The 18,111-nt window shown below is 38.5% G+C and overlaps 1 protein-coding gene across 1 annotated transcript in view; it reads right to left on the bottom strand.

Moving 5' to 3' along the window:
• Nucleotides 1–561: 561 nt before the first annotated feature.
• Nucleotides 562–18,111, bottom strand: part of tspan18b (tetraspanin 18b) — a 36,813-nt gene continuing 19,263 nt past the window's right edge. Inside the window, exons 3-9 of the mRNA XM_084409904.1 lie at nucleotides 7,007–7,102; nucleotides 3,554–3,748; nucleotides 2,978–3,052; nucleotides 2,782–2,880; nucleotides 2,477–2,653; nucleotides 1,739–1,822; nucleotides 562–1,354 (exon numbers count right to left, since the gene is read on the bottom strand). Of these exons, the coding sequence (XP_084266030.1) occupies nucleotides 1,307–1,354; nucleotides 1,739–1,822; nucleotides 2,477–2,653; nucleotides 2,782–2,880; nucleotides 2,978–3,052; nucleotides 3,554–3,748; nucleotides 7,007–7,102 (774 nt within the window). The 3' untranslated portion in view covers nucleotides 562–1,306. The remainder of the gene's footprint in view (nucleotides 1,355–1,738; nucleotides 1,823–2,476; nucleotides 2,654–2,781; nucleotides 2,881–2,977; nucleotides 3,053–3,553; nucleotides 3,749–7,006; nucleotides 7,103–18,111) is intronic.

The raw sequence follows: 18,111 nt of genomic DNA, 5'->3' as shown, positions 1-18,111 counted from the left end.
TTATGAACGTCTTTACGAAATAAACACCACTGGCATAAAAAGAATATACAGTTAACAACAACAACAAACACTTTTTTTATGTTTCAAATGATAACCTACTGTTCCAAATGGACACATTCTGATTGTCAAACGTTAAACATGTTCATAATGTAGACGCAAAAGTTTTAGAACTTGGCCGAGACTAACACCTAGTTTTCAAATGCTACTTGGTTTGATATTTTGTATATAATGTAATGACATTCATACATTTTAAGTGACTTATATCCATATATCTATTGCTGTATATCACATTTTTTTTGTTGGTCTCACCCTCAGCCACTGCATTATGTGCCATGTTACCGCATTTCTTCTTAGACTGTAAAAGTTTCAAACAAATACATGCTCAAAAAATTAGGCAAATTCGTGAAGTAGAGAGAAACATTTCATGATGTATGTGCATGCTACAGTAACAACACTTTTCTTTTTCCTTTCTTTTTTTTTGGTTGTGGAAACCATTAAATAAATCGGACCTTTGGGAGTCCAAGTTTTAGTTTTAGTTAAGAAAAGAATCTGAACAGAAGGTTCATCAGAGATTCCTTTAATGTTAGTCTTCAATACAAATGCATACACATCAATTTCAGCTAAAATCACATAAAATTACTATTGCAATAAACATCACAATACGAAAAAAAAAAAAATGCTGGTCTTCAAGCAGGGAAGAGGTACACACACACACACGCGCGCGCACACACACACACACAAACGCACAGAGAGAGAGAGAGATCTCCAGCACTCAAACAGGAATAGATAAAAATGGAAATTCACATAACTATATAACACTAATATAATGTGCTTGTGAAAGCTTGCATTCAATGACTGTGGTAATGTGATGGTGAGAGGAAATTGTTTTTTTTAATTTATTTTGTTTTTTACTAAAAGCACAAATGCCTATACAAACAAGCCAGCATTACTCAGTATAAATATTCTTCATCCAAAATCAGTGCAGCACCTTCTTCATCTGTTTTTCAGGCTTTATCTGGTCTATTTAACACCTGGTCAAAATTACGCATGGGCTTTCTGACAAAAAGCCCATTAAATCTTCTCAGTATTCAAAGAATGTTCTTTTTTTTGTCAATGTTTTATTTTTGTTACCTTGTACCTCAAAGGTCCAGCTGTGAAGTACAGGTCAATGAATCATTTTTTTTTTTTTTTTTTTTTTGTTCCTTAATTTTAGAGACATAAAATGGAGTAAAACATTCTTTGAAAAGTGGTTCAGTTTTCTTTTGAGGTGTTCTCCTTTTTGAAAAAGTCTTTCGGTGAACTTGATCTATTGGATTCCCCTGAACAGACACATGGCAAACACCATGGCAAAAAGCTGTTGAGAAAAGAAACACAAACCTCTTATGAACATTCATAGGAAAGTAAACCAACAATTAGGAATCATTTAAACAGTTTTGCTTGACAGATTCAATCTTAAGGGAAAGCTTGATTCAAAGCATGTGAATTACTTTGTGCCCCTCACGTTAAAAAACATTTGGCTTTTCTGCTAAATTAATATGGTTCTTTTAAATTTGTATTGTACACAGAATGATGATTTCAAGATGTCTACCTCCAGCACATTACCACATGAGGGCAGCAGCCATTCAATCTCAAACTCATGTATCTGTGGCCATTCCTTCAAGATCTGTCCCATCTGCAACAGTTTTACTCTAATTCTCTGAGATAATATCAATGAAACGGATATAATGTAATACTGTACCTCAATTGTGAGTACAACAATAGCCAGGGCACCAGCAACATAGATGTACATCTCAAAGTAGTCTACAACCGCTGAATAGCAGCCCTGCCGATCCAAACACACACACACATAAGAAAAACATCATGGTTTATACAATTTGGTCAAATTATGCCATTATCTACTATCTAGTGTGGCTGTTTCTGCAACTGGCGGCAGGTCAGCTGTGATTTTCTGGAATGAACAGCTCACTGAATGAGAAGATTATCAGTGAACATTGATTACAATTTTAGCCTGTTCTTCACACAATAATAATGACTCATTAGTCAAATGGACCATTTTTATAGAGTGATTTTTGCTTCATTTTTGAAGCTAAATAGTTGTGGTCACTATGAACTGTATATAACTATATCGAATTATATATATCATACATACTGCTCATACTCATGTGGGTTTGGAACTAGGTGAGTAAATACATTGTTGAGTCCACAACACAAGAATCAGAACTGCAGCTGAAAGTCCACTTTTTAATACTGATCTAAATGACTATTACTTAAGTTTTCCTGTCCCTGCTCGCTTTCACAAAAACCCTCGCACACGCTCACATTCCCCAGACACTGAGAACATGGAAAAGCACTAGTCAGCAGTGAGAGTGGTAACACTATTCCCCCTCTTCCTGTTTTTCTGCTCTAGTTAAACCTGAGCTATGAGCTTCAGACCAGGCAGAAGGGATGTGACGTATACAGTGGTGTGAGAGCTCACCTTGTTGTTCCGGTACAGCATGCTGCCTGACAGGCATTCCTCTCGGTTACTGAAGCCCACTTCTCCAAGATGACTATTCCTACGGCAGCAGGACTCGGGCACCACTTCACCGGGGTTAATAAACCTAAAGATGCTGTCCTCGAAGTCTTCTGGACTGTTCACTCCACAGCAGTCAAACTAGAGGGAAGGCAAATTCCAGTTAAAACGTGCTCATGGTGTCAATGAAGGGGCTCCTGAAAATTATTAATAAGTTTGGTAAATGCTGATGTACAGCAGTGGATGTTTAAGGAACAAACAAGACATACTGTGTTCATAATGGCGTTCCATGTTGATGTGAAGACATCAGTGTTGTTGTAGCCTTGGTAGTGCCTCTTCAGTTCCTTAGTAAAGTATTCTCTGGTCAGCTGTAAACATGCACAATTAAAAAATATCAGAGATATTAGCAGCACACCAACACTGAAAACATAAATCTGTCCCAACATGACGGACATGGTCACTCACATGTTCCCGGAAGACGAAGGCGAGAATGGCTGCCGCCAGCTCTGCCAGGAATATAATGAGGATCAGCATGAAGAACTGCAGAGAGAGGAAGATTGTGCCACAGTCAGTGTTTGGGTCTTCACCCAGATATAAACGCAGCTGTCGGTTAATGAACATTTGACAGATGAATACGCTGCTCGATTGGACTCTTGTCGTATCAAAAGTGATGACTTTTCAGTTTTATGGACGTCGCCATCTTTGATACTAGTTTGGTCACTGTCGCTATGATTGCTTGACTCCCGTTGCACGTTCATACAGACAGTATTCGAGTTTGTGTTTGAACGGGACATTTCCGTGGTTGTCAATCCCAAAATCTGACAGTGTGAAGGTAGCCTAACCGAAGATAAAACACGGTTATCTTCGGTTAGGCTACCTTCACACTGTCAGATTTTGGGATTGACAACCACGGAAATGTAGAAAGTAGAAGTTACTTTAAAACAGGACTGGCAACCGGATTCTGCAGCTGTATAGTGGCACCAACTTTATTGGTGCAGTGTTATTGAAATATATCGTCCTCTCAAATATACTGTGACTTACAAAAAGCAGCAGACACTTGTTTTCTCGTATGGCTCCGCAGCAGCCCAGGAACCCCAGCAGGAAGAGCATGCCCCCCATGGCCAGGATGATGTAGACGCCTGTGAAGAGAAGGGGGTTGGCTGCCACTATCTCCCGAAAACCTGTGGGGTCCACCACCACCCACACCCCGACACCAAGGAGGAAGGAGCCGCCCAGCTGAGGAGATAGAGACAGACAGAAGACACTTAAGATTACGACAGTCAAGTTTGCGTCATTTTTCACTTTGCCACTCACACACATATACATACAATACATACACACACACAAACTTCTCATTTGCATAAGCAATATTCCATTTTGAATAAACTTTTTACAGTATATACAGTAAAATAAGTGAGGGTTACCTAGGATAGATAAAAGGGCAACAGTAATATGGCAACATATGCAAATAGTTTGACCCATCAAAACATTTTGGGAGTATACTGTATAAGTTCAGGCAAAAAAAATTACTCACCCTCATGTAGTTCTAAACCTGTATGACTTTTTCTTCTGTGGAATATTAAAAGATATTGTGAAAAATGTCTCAAAATGCTATGGAAGAAGTCAATGGAAACCAAAACTTTTTGGTTACCATCATTCTTCAAAAGTACCTTTCTTTTGTGTTCCACTGAAGAAAGGAAGTCATACAGGTTTGGAATGAGTAAACGTTGACAGAATTTTAAGTTTTGGGTGAAGTATCCATTTACCTATAGATAAACACTAGTTCAATAACTATCGTTGGTCCAGGCATATGAGTCTCAAATGAATCTTCATTGTGATTGGAGCAGTTAACACAGGGCCACTTCACACACCCTTCACACTGCAATCAACTCCTTACCAATTACGGAAAACTATTTATTACAGTTCAGACATTCTGCATCTTCCCCACCTGCCAGCCAACTGTTTTTGGCCACAGTCGGTCTTTTCATGGGGGTTAAGCCTTTTTTCAAAACAGTATGATTTCAAATATCTTTTTACTTAATCGGCAGTAAATGAAAAACCTTATAAATATAAACCTTAAAATAATATAACTGGCCTTAAAGTCGGCACGAAATCAAAATTGACCCTATTTACTGCTTTGAGGTTTGGTGAGCAATTCATCCGTGCAAGTTGATTCACAATTTATTAATTTTTTTGGTCTTTGTAATCTTTGATCAAAATCTGAAAATGTACTTCCTCTCTAGAATGGGCTTCCTCTCTGATGACATCAGTTTGACTGCTTGGATAGAACATCCCATCCAACTGTCAGTCTGAATCAACTTTTCTATATCCAATCAATTCCCAGCGGGAAAAAACAATCCACCATGGCCTCCATTTTTCTCATTCAGTAATCTGTTTCACTCGGAAAACACATCACTATACTGAAGTAAAGTCGGCTGCAACTTCCGGTTCAAGATGTCCTTAATGTTTCATAAAAATTCCTTTTAGTGTTTTGTTATAATCATATTCATGTCCCATACTAGTATTTACATGATACTTATACATGATACTTTGATCATATTCATGTCCCATACTAGTATTATCATGATACTTATACATGATACTTTGATACACAATGAATACCATGGTGTTTTCACCATAAATACCCAAAAAGCATGGTATTACAATGGTATGGATCCAGAAAAAAACATGTCTTTGGCATTTTGTTTCTTAGTAAATGCTTAAAAACAGCAAAATAATTCTACCAAGGGCACAAAACAAAAGACACATTCTCTGAAACCAATGTCCAATAATATCCACTTAACGTCCTCTAATAAAAAAAAACCCCTGAAAAACGGATTCTTTTGCAGTGCGGGATTAATGATCGTGATAAATATGAAAAATTATTGTGCACCGCAAATTGCTGAGATGTTCGCACATTACTTGGTAAAGTGAACACAAAGGTTAACGTGCCAGCGAGCAGAGAGAGAACTAATGGGCTCTACTGCTGAAAATAAATCATTTTTGAGTAAACGGCTACTGAAAGTGAACGCTTCCCGGGAGGAGGGGGAAGGTGAATGGATAGAGGAGCATACGGAGTTTTAACAGGCGACTCAAAGACAGCCGAGTGGGGGCTGGGAAACACGGCTGTTTCTTTTGCAGCTTCCCACAATCCTCTACCTGTCAAAGTGATACCCTTCCACCATCCCGTCGGTCACAAACACACACAGATGAAGGTTTGAGCAGACACCAGACTGGTGATTAAGCATCTCTCAAGGTGTGTGTGTGTGTGTGTATGGTGGGTTTTGAGATAAGAGCCTCGCACAAAAACATGTTCCTCAGTCTCTCTCTCTCTCTCTCTCTCTCTCTCTCTCTCTCTCTCTCTCTCTCTCCTGTGAGTCAAACCTGGAATTCTTTTCATGGATGGCATTAGCAATGTGTCTGTCAAGCGGAGTCCTGTCACAGCAGCTATTTTTGTCATAAACAGATCCAATAAACAGCTTGACAGTATCACTAAATTGCTTTTGTAATAGTTTTTAGGGTTGAATAAATATGAGCAGCTGTTTTTAGCATATTAAATGGATTTCAGAGAATTATATTAGCATTTATTTGAACTAAAACAAGATATTTTATTGTTAGCGTTGCACTTACGTGTGTACATCACATCATTCTCGCTGTTGGGGAAATAATGAATTCAGTCGAAAACGAAATGAGTCCAAATCTTCCTCTGTCTATGCCAATCCCACAGTGGGCATTTACGTCGTCAACCTAGATAGATGATCAAAGAAGCGCTTTCTGTCTCTTCCCCTTTCTCTCTCTCCGTCTCTTCCCCTATGTTGCTTTAACATGCTTATACAAGTAGTTGTTCTGCTATAAACCTGTGAATCATAACAGTCTACAGGAGGAATGTTGGGGGAAATATACCGTATGAATATAAAATTCAAATTACACACTTGTGGAAAAAGAAGCATATTTTTAAAAGGAGCGCTAATTATGAATAATAAACTTTAAAATATCAAGCCACAAGCTGAATTTTCAGCATCATAACTCTAGTCTTTAGTGTCACATAATCCTTCAGAAATCATTCTTATGATTTTTTGTGTGGAAAATGTGATAAATGGTTTCAGGAATCTGATAGAATGTTCAAAAGAACAAATATACATATTTTGTGACGTCAAAATCAATTTAATGCATCCTTGCTGAATTAAAGTATGTCTTTAAAAATCAAATTGACCCTAAACTCTTGAACGGTCCTGTACAGTATACGAGAGCTCAAACATAAAAAGCTTAAACTAACTGAATTATTTTGGCGGCCATCTTGTCAACACTCGCAAGCTGTTACCGGTCCAGCTATGCTAATGTGCATTCAAGAGACAACAAACACTATCAAAAAGGTGATGGGCTGTTTAACTGAAAGGCAAGACTTCCATTCCGTTGCGGTTTCTCGTTCCCTTTATACTTCTCTGGAAGATCAAATGAAAAGTGTATATCAAAGCCATACAGATAAATACTCACAAAGATAAGGAAGTTGAAGACGAACATGAGGTACTTGATGCAGCTGAGGCAGTCTCCTTCCATGCTCGTCCCCCTCGCTGAAGCCTCCCCGAGCCCCTTGGAAGAGAAACAAACATAGCGTCATCTCTGAACTTAATCTGAAACATTCACAATCCAGCCTTTCATCTACACATATTGACACTCGGCACACTAAAGCGCTCTCTTCAAACTTAAAAGGTTCACACAGTTGTTACAGCTCTGAATAAAGCATCAAAAAGAGCTTTTCAGTAAAAACCTGTATTTTAAGTGCATTCAAACTAAATAAATTCAGGGTTCCCATGTGCATACTAAAATGGCCATACTTTTCTTTTTTAAAGGCACAGCCTCCCTTTTAGTGTAATTAATGATGAGAGGCTCTTGTGTTTCAGCCGACCATCCCTCTACCTGAAAAAGCACTCTCTAGGATGAAGGCCTATTACGGTGCCACTTTCCTTAAATGAAATGGGGCCTTTTTCATTAGTTCTCGGAGAGTGCGAACAGCCAGCACTAGCAGAAAAACCCTACCATTACTCAGACAACACTAGGAGGGTGTATTACATTAGGGTGCCATCCTTAAATATATGTTTGAGTGCAACCGTATCTCACTGTGCAGTGCTAATACCACAAGTCTTGTTGCAACCAACAATACATGATGGATCACAAGTGTTATTAACAGATATAGCAATCATAGCAGTGAGAAATCTGTGGAGGAGAAAGGCTGGGAAAAATCACTCGTGTTGACTTGGAGCCAGAAATAGAATGTGGCTTGATGACAAGTACACTAACCGTGACCTTTCTTTTTGTTTTCCCCACTTCCATCTTGTTTTCTTTGTATTTTCCTATCCTATCTTGTCAGAAGCAATCCTATTATGCTTTGAACTTTCTCAAAAGACTTTGGTTTGGCTCACCCTGTGTTGTTTTTTGGCTCACCTGGTCTCACCCAATGTGGTTTCCTAGAGCTCTATAGATCTTTATTGAGGAGTTAGTTCTGTGTCTGGCAACCACAAAAAAAATTAATGACTAGAAGGGGAACAGAGAAAAAATGTAGAGGAATATATAGAGACATTTATACAAATGTACAGTATATACATACACTATACTTGTCAGGGTTATGTTTGGTTTAGTTGTCTTTCCATTTCTATGCTTCATTGCAGTTTAGTTCTGTTTCCTTTGTTACTTATGAGATCCTTGTTCGTTACTATGGTTACCTATGATTTACACCTGTGTCTTGTTTAATTGCTTGTGTTTGTATATATAGCCCTGTGTTTTTTTAGTTGTCTTTTTCGCTTATTGTCTTAGCTTAGTGTGACTATGTGTTCCTGTATCTCCCCTGCTATGGGACCAGAGTATGTTGGTTTGTTTATTAAAAAAGGTATTTAGTAAAGTTTATAAAGGAAATAAATAATGTCTTTGTAATATGACTCTTAATATTTATACTCCTTCACTTCCCAAAGAAATATAGAAAGATGCAGCCTGCGTTTAATAAATCCTTTCAATTAAACTAAGGGCCCTAGTTTCAAACGTGTCAGAAAAGTGCTTATAGCACCCTGAGGGCAATTAGTGTTTTAATTACCCTCATTCCTTATAAAGGCCAAACCACAGGGTTTTAATTAGGGTTTGCATAGATTAAAGCTTTCATTAGTAGCATCTGATGACCCCTATTGCGTAATTCGATTGTTCTTTGCAGGTCGACTTGCACAACCATTAGCAGCTGGACGGGGGAGCGCGGGCAGAGAACTGCGTAAAAGCTTTAAAAACGTGGGCCTGCAAAATTTGGATCCACATCTGAGAAGCCGTTTCTCTGGTTATGTGTAAAAACTTGCTTGCTGAGTGCGAGAGACCAACACACTCCCAGTTGGAGCGCACTGGTGTAAAGCATCTTGGATGCCAGTATAAATCAAACTGCCTGCGGATCGGGGCTGGCTGTGGAGAAAGTGCAGAATAAACAGGGAATTTTCCCAAGACTCCCACAGCACTGCAGTCATCATCAATCAAACATACATAGCTACATATAACAGAAAGGTCCGCAGTGAAACTACAGTACATGCTCGTTGCGGCACATTTATGCAGTCCAAAGAGCTTCAGTGGTGATACACACAAAGCCAACAACATGATCAAGACTGATTTGAGTTCAGCTCATTATTCCAAAGCATGGGGTCTCTAATAATGAGACCAAACGCACAGTTTGGTTGTTTAGGTTCCAAGACTCGTCTTTGTAGTCTCACACACAACGAAAACAGAAACACATCCATCAAATATCTAAAGCAAAGCAAAAGTGCATGAGGGCAGATCAATAGCATGTGTGGATGTGAAAAGAGACAGTTGCTTGTTGCTCTCATGCATTAGTTGACACGTACACAGTCAGCAGCATCCACAGAAAGAAACAAACATTCCCTACCCCCACTATCGCATGAGACTAAACCCATACAACTCTTTTCATGTGATACACTCATAGCTAACATCACAAAATCTTCTATTTTTGCTTTACTGACCTACAATCTAGAGCGAAAATAATTCCAGTTGCTAATATTTCCTGTTTGACTTTTTCAGACTGGGAAAAACCGCACACATACCATCTCAAATGAACAGCAAAAATGTAGATAAGAAGCTTACATTTGGAAGGGAAATATTTTCATGAATGTTTTAGATTCACAACCTCAATAATAATCCCTTCACTGTACGGTTTCTATCCAGGAAATGTTGGTAGTTACTATAACGATTCACAAGTAGAGGTCAATTGTAAGGCGCTCATTAGTGCTATTGTTTTTCATCCGTGTAAACTTTTCATTTCTGCAGTGCAGAGATTGAATGCTTATGCAAATCAGGTGGGGTTTTTTTTGCATTAAGAACATTTCTGTTTTTATTCTGCAAACTTTGCATTTCTGCAATTCAGAGATATACAGAGAGTACTTATGCAAACCAGTTCTATTTCTGCTAAGAATATTTTCTAAAATAAGACAATGGTACATTACAATACTTTGAAGGTTTCGTATTTAAATATATATTTAATACGCATGCTTTTCTAGTATTGAGTCGGAAGAGGTGTGCTATTACTTACGTAATCAAGTAGTCTTTTTTGGTGGACTGATTTGAACAACTTTACAGTTAAAATAATTCCGTTTTGACAGAAATGTAAACCTTACATTTCAGCCTTTAAAACAGTTTTAAAGAAAAGGGAAAAGTTAAAATTATAAATAATTATTTTTTTCATATAAAGACCAATTCACACTGAAACGACAGACGCAGACCAACAGCGAAGGTCACCAGAACAGCAAAGACCAGAACAAGCACTTCCAACTTCCAAGACCAACAAACGCAAATTCATCATGTTCAATCGGCGAAAACAACAGATTCCGACGAGGGTAACACACTGATCCGATAAAACCTGACAAAGTGTCTGTTGCCGTCCGTTGGACCGGTGCAGTGTGAACTGGCCCTATAATAGGTCTCAACAAAAATGCCAGACAGGCTGATTGAAAATGCAAATTCACTCTCTGACAGTAGGTGGCGCTTACAGAAAAGCCGAAATACAGCAGTTACTGTGGTTACACAAAGCGTCACCACATTATTATGCATTATACAGAGATAAGGTGAAAAGAAAATGCCATGGATACAGTTATTTGTTTTCAGAGATACGTTCATATAAAGCCACTCACCCACACACAAATAAAAACATCCTAGCAATGGTCTAGAAACTAGCGAGCACCGAGAACACCTTAGCAACTGCACAGTAACACCCACAACATCCTAGCATCGTTGCTGAGCGTTCAAAGGAAATTACCACTTCCATATCTATCAGAAAATTAAAACAAAAAATGAAGTCACTTATTCTCTCTGAGGTTTCTTTTTGAAAACCATACTTTAACAAACAGGTTGAAGAGACTCGCTTTGGGGATGACACTTCTAACTTGATTAATCCACTGTCCGCTTTAGTCATTCTTACCCTGCTAACTGGGACAAGATCATTAGCTCAAGGACAAGGACACTGTGTGCTGGTCAGCCTTCCCCCATCAGCCATGAGCTTGCATACATAAAGAGCAATAAAGCATGAAACACAGGATTCACAAGAACACTGAACTTCTTCACCCTCAATGAATAAGATGACTCCTAATTGTTCTATTCAATGCACAGCTTGAATAGCTAGTCACAACTACACTATGTCTATGTGAGTCTGTGTGTGCGTACATCAATACTGCACCATTTAAGGGAATTTAGCAAATCTAATTGTCCATGTAGGCATTTTTATAATACATGTGGAACTGGATAACATGCTAGCTGAGACTGAATACAGTGCCGGGGAAGGGGCATGACAGCATGGTCAACCCAGCAGGCATATAAAGTACCTTAATGAACCTCCAATTTGGGCAGAATAAGTCACATGCTTCTCAGCTTTAGAGTCTGCAAAAGCTAATGTAGCTACAATATGTCCATGAAGACAGTTACCCCACATATATAAGGGAACATAGTAATGACTAATTGCCATATTTGGCTGTATAATTAATGAAAACTGTAGTCTATAATGAGCCTAAAGCTTTTAGTGGTTCATCAGTGATCATTTGGATAGGACAAGTGATAAGCACCAATGGATTTCTTGTCCTTTGAAGGAGAATTTAAATGTTGAATTGGGCACAAAAGGCCTGCAGTGCCAAAGCTCACTCACCAGACCAGCTGACTCATAAACAATGACCTGATTTAGATTTAGAGAAAGCCTCCAGTGAAACAGAAAAATGACTTCTTGATGAGATTCAGAAAACAGCACAATCGCCAGTGTAATGTTACTTTTATACAAAAATTCAATAAACAAGAAGCAGTTAACTTGAGCACAATGTCGCCCGTTACTTTGTTTTTGCTCAGCCAACGCAAATCCAAACAAAGCACCACTAAGCAACACACAGTTCCTGAATTAATTGTCATTTGTGAATAAATTGGCTGAATGAATGATTCAATGACTCACTCATAAAGAGCATATCTGCATCTAAAAAAATCACATACTCTCTGAGTAGGTACTTTTTTTAATAAGTACGTACCTCGTGACCTATCAACGTAATTTGCGTTGCTTCACTGCCACTCACAACTCCGCTCCCATGGCCTCATGGGATAGTAAACCGTCCATTGATGCACACTTCAGAATCTCGCCAGAAGTAGTGTGTCATCCGCATACCTACTGTTTTATGAATACTATGAATACTCTTTTCACATATTGTATAGTATGTGAATTTTGAATGCAGCCTGTCACCTGTTTAGTTCCTGAACTACTCTGCTTTTTTTTAACTAGGACTAATTGTTGAAAGAATGAATTGGGGTGCTGCGATATACCGGTATTGACGATAACTAATATTTAAAATAAATAGTTCACATATGATACTACCACATGCAGATACTAGGGATGCACCGAATATTCGGCCACCGAAAATTTTCGGCCGAAAATGGCCCAAAAGTGCATTTTCGGTTTTCGGCCGAAATACTTTTATCACCGAAACAATACGGCCGAAATGTTGTGATGAGGCAAACAGCAGATACCGCGACCTGCACGTGCTTGTCTGAAGCAACATATCTGCGGTGTGGACGTATTTCAATATATCTGAGAGTGACCCACGGACAGCGATTTTCAAAACACAGACATCCCAAGTCTTCCGGAAGTTCCGGGAGTCTCCCGCGTATTGATAGCGGCTCCCTGATGCCCGCAAATTAGTTTAAATCTCCCGGAATCGCGAGCGAGCATGAGCGCGCATACGTAGCGCGCGCGGCAAAGAGAGGGAGTGAGAGACCTTGTGTGTGTGTGCAGAGCAGCCGTCATTTCTCAGTGGTGTGTGTGTTTACCTTAGCTGTTTATGATTTTTGCAACTCACGTGCATGAGCATATAGGTGCAGATATTATTATGGGCTATGGCAGTATTGACCTAAATGCAGTTTGTTTTTATGAGAGAACATTTCATTTTTAAACCTTTCTGCAGGCCAGTAGGCTTTTACATTATTATTTAATGTACACATGAGTGGGGTCTAGTTAAACATTTAATTTTATACTTTGCAATGTGCTAAATAAATATTTGCATAAAATTTTAATTGATTTATTCTTTGAAACTTTAATATTAATTTATGCAATTGCAATGCCTTGATTTTAGTAAAGTTATAGTCAAGTTATAGTTATAAAGTCATAGCCATAAATGCAATCGTACTAATAATTGGCATAATTTCTTTCGGTGTTTCAGTTTTCGGTTTTCGGCCTTGGTTTCCTCTTTTTCGGTTTTCGGTTTCGGCCAAGAATTTTCATTTCGGTGCATCCCTAGCAGATACAGATATTTTGACAAATTAAACATGAAGGTAATTACACCATTGCGACAGTATATGGTTTAACTGTGTTCTTCAAGCCATCTCGGGTATTTTCATAAGGGTAATGTATTAATAATGCAATGGGAATCAACATAGCTTTTATCACAGAGAATACTATAAAATAATATAATTTCTGCCACATTCTTATCTGTGATAAGAAGCCAAATCAGTTCACAGAAGGAAGTTATTTCAAACAGGTTGCCATTAAGTAATTGTTCCTTTTGTATGCAATGGTGTGATTCTTCAGAAAAAAGAAAAGAAAATAAAGAAAATAAAGATGAACATGACTGATAGCATTATTTTTTTTTAAAGATTTCTATAGATATTGTGATATTTCGTCATCCTGAATTATTTTGGCCACGATTATAGTGTAGTGAAAAATCTGATATTGTGACAGCCCTAAAATGAATCATACATTTAGACAGTCTAGTGTTTTTTTTTTTACAAATTGGTTGGTTGAATGAACGATGCAATGACTCACTCATAAAGACTTATTTCATTCCTAAAAGCATTTTTGAACAAACTGGTTGAATGATTAACTCACTGACTCACTCAAAAGACAGTCAGTTGTCACCTACAGACTGTTGCATAACAATAATTATTATTCAAGTGAACTACATTTACAATGATACTGGTTACTGAGCATCTCATATGAGATTGTGTGTAATAAGCTTTCTGAAATGTTCTGCAGTGAGGAATGGAGTTCATTACAGAGATCATTGTTAAGATGCAGGTGCAGGTTTCAGATGAATAAAGCCACTTCATCTTTGTCAGTAGGTCAGTGAATGCTGCATTCACTGAGGAGAGAAACCCAGTGGAATTGGGAAACGGTCAGTGCCGGCCAAGTAAAGAAAATTAACGAGGAAAACTATAGAAAATTGCCAACCAGCAACTTCTTCTATGAGTTATGAATGCCAAGCAATTCAATATAATGAATTTACTATTCCAATGCCGAATGAGGTCGATACAAAACTTAATTTCACATACATACTAAGCGAGAAAAAAATCTTTGTTGTTAAATAAAATAACACTGTTTAAATGCTTCTGCAATCCATATACTTGTATCTGCTTCTCTGGTGAAGTTATCAATCCCAGATGGAGAAGATCATTATCTCTGCAAGATCGATGAGACATTGATCGGTTGAAGTCCTTCGTCTTTGTCTTCAGAGCCTCTTTCTGTCTTTCAACAGTGTGGATTCCTCATCACACGGTGAGTGTGATCATATCAACACTAGTTAGGGATTTCCCATGGCACTGGACTTTCCCTTTTTATTAAATTAAACCTTAAGTCACTAGTACAGAGTAAGTGGTTATTTAGCTAACACTCTTATTCTTTCTTACCATTTATTATTATTATTATTAATAAATCTGCCAAGTTGCGTGCTTTTAAAACGTTTATTTTGTGTTCTTACCCTTTAAGTAGAACGTCATATTTTTGGTCTTGAAAGAGAAGTTGCACAATCATTTCCTTGGTAAATCAAAAACATCCCCCAGTGCATAAGAATCTGATATAAGCCGAGCAATAAATGTCCAAAAGTGAATGAATTTCCATTTAGGGAATGTTCCCAGGAACTTTGAACCTCAAAACCTCAAATAAAATGGAAGAAAACATTTTACACAACTAAAATCCCATTACAATGGATCTCTGTCTTCATCAACTGGCTAAAGATACAGCATGTTTACAAGCACAGGAATAGAGAACATTTCACTGACTGTTTGCGACTGACAACTTTGGTGACACAAAAGCAATTGTTGGTGATGCAAAAAAAGTGTTTAACGGTATGCAAATGAGTAACAACGTGTGGGAATGCAGACAGTGATTCGCCACATTATACCTCAACCAATTATAAATGGCTTCCAGAAACCAACAGTACACACATGGTGACTTCAGTGAGAACAGTTACCCGTGATTTAGTGTAGGTCAGCTTGTTTCCTATAAACATTGACGGTCAAGCTGACCTGACCTATAGAGTAAGGTTGGCATTAGTGCTGAATTGTTATGTGAAGGGAGAAACACATATGGACAGTTTGACCACAAACACTGTGTTCGGCATGTCAACACAAAATAATCAAAAGTCCACAAGATCTCCTACAGGGTAAATATCTTCTCCCCTCCTTCTCACCTCTTCTCAAACGTCTCACAAACTCAAGAACGTACAGTTCCAATACACTCCCCCACACTTAAGCTCTGAAGTTCATGTCTTGGCTGATTTTGGAAGCAGCAAAAAACCTAAAGAGAGAGAAATACCACAACTAACAAAAAAATATGTTCTAAGAACATTTCGTTAACATTCCCGTTAAGCTATGAAAAAGTTATTTGTGAATATTCCCTGAATGGTCAAAACATCCAGTTTTTATATATATATGTGTTTTCAATGTTAATGGAATATTCCATTTGATCATTTTACAAACATTCCGGGAACGTTACTTTTGAATGTTTTCTAAACATTCTAAAACAAGTACCGGTAGTAACATTTAAAAATTTAAAACCTTTTATAGAAAAAAAACAAAACTTTCCCTGAAAGATGAATAATGTTTTTGTGCTAATATTTTGAGAACATTAAAGACCAGATATATTTGAATGAACATTCGATTTAATGTTACTGGAAGAATGTGTGTTCACAACTTTGAAAGAACCTTGCCAGAATGTTAGCCAAAGTCCTGAGAACGTTCCCTGTTAGCTGGGACATAAATATGAATAAATACGACTTCAAACTCGGAGGGATTTCAGCATATTTTTATGATAGATTCCCCAATCTAAGTTGAAATGGTGGGGGTTGGGATAGGTGGACAGCTCTTTGTTTCTAGACGGGTGTCTGGCGTTCCCACTTAACACCAGTTCCTGTCAGAGCAAACACGGAAAGCAGCAGCCTTCTGCAGATGGAGCACAGCTTGGACTAGCGTTTGTCTAATGAGTGATCACTCACAGGCCTGTCAAACATGCCATCTGGAGGAGGACCTCTGGTCTGCCGTGAAATATGGAGTTTGTTGACGCTCCGTGTTGAATCAGTCCCTTAGTGCATATGTTTGGTGATGACAGCCATAAACATAATTGCAGACAGAAGATGACAGTGATATAGTTATTAGAAAATACAGGGGAATTTAGTCTTGGTATGCATTATGGTATGGTAATGTACAATTACTCTATTAGGAGGAAGCATTCCTTTAAGAAACATTACATTTCTGAAGCATTTGTGCCACAATAAACATCTTAACTCAAATCATGTGCTTCTCAGGAGACAAAGAGCTCACAGAGAAGACTTTTCATCATACAGACTTACTGTATGATGAAAGATGTTCTAAATAGCAAAAAGCTCCCAGAATCTCCAGTGCACACAATAAAAAGGATAAAAATGTCTTGTTCGGTTTTTAATCCACTGACATCATTTTCCTCTTGAACATATACACTCACCTAAAGGATTATTAGGAACACCATACTAATACTGTGTTTGACCCCCTTTCGCCTTCAGAATTGCCTTAATTCTACGTAGCATTGATTCAACAAGGTGCTGAAAGCATTCTTTAGAAATGTTGGCCCATATTGATAGGATAGCATCTTGCAGTTGATGGAGATTTGTGGGATGCACATCCAGGGCACGAAGCTCCCGTTCCACCACATCCCAAAGATGCTCTATTGGGTTGAGATCTGGTGACTGTGGGGGCCATTTTAGTACAGTGAACTCATTGTCATGTTCAAGAAACCAATTTGAAATGATTCGAGCTTTGTGACATGGTGCATTATCCTGCTGGAAGTAGCAATCAGAGGATGGGTACATGGTGGTCATAAAGGGATGGACATGGTCAGAAACAATGCTCAGGTAGGCCGTGGCATTTAAACGATGCCCAATTGGCACTAAGGGGCCTAAAGTGTGCCAAGAAAACATCCCCCACACCATTACACCACCACCACCAGCCTGCACAGTGGTAACAAGGCATGATGGATCCATGTTCTCATTCTGTTTACGCCAAATTCTGACTCTACCATCTGAATGTCTCAACAGAAATCGAGACTCATCAGACCAGGCAACATTTTTCCAGTTTTCAACTGTCCAATTTTGGTGAGCTTGTGCAAATTGTAGCCTCTTTTTCCTATTTGTAGTGGAGATGAGTGGTACCCGGTGGGGTCTTCTGCTGTTGTAGCCCATCCGCCTCAAGGTTGTGCGTGTTGTGGCTTCACAAATGCTTTGCTGCATACCTCGGTTGTAACGAGTGGTTATTTCAGTCAAAGTTGCTCTTCTATTAGCTTGAATCAGTCGGCCCATTCTCCTCTGACCTCTAGCATCAACAAGGCATTTTCGCCCACAGGACTGCCGCATACTGGATGTTTTTCCTTTTTCACACCATTCTTTGTAAACCCTAGAAATGGTTGTGCGTGAAAATCCCAGTAACTGAGCAGATTGTGAAATACTCAGACCGGCCCGTCTGGCACCAACAACCATGCCACGCTCAAAATTGCTTAAATCACCTTTCTTTCCCATTCTGACATTCAGTTTGGAGTTCAGGAGATTGTCTTGACCAGGACCACACCCCTAAATGCATTGAAGCAACTGCCATGTGATTGGTTGATTAGATAATTGCATTAATGAGAAATTGAACAGGTGTTCCTAATAACCCTTTAGGTGAGTGTATATATACACATATGCCGCTTTTCCACTGCATTGTACGGCTTGGTACGGCTCACTTTTTTTTTTTTTTTCACTGTGTACAGTACCTAGTACCTGCTACTTTTTTTTAGTACCACCTCAGTTGAGACACCA

This window comes from Rutilus rutilus, assembly GCF_951802725.1.
Source record: "Rutilus rutilus genome assembly, chromosome: 5".
NCBI classification, from domain to species: domain Eukaryota; kingdom Metazoa; phylum Chordata; class Actinopteri; order Cypriniformes; family Leuciscidae; genus Rutilus; species Rutilus rutilus.
This window is presented reverse-complemented; position numbering and strand designations above follow the sequence as displayed.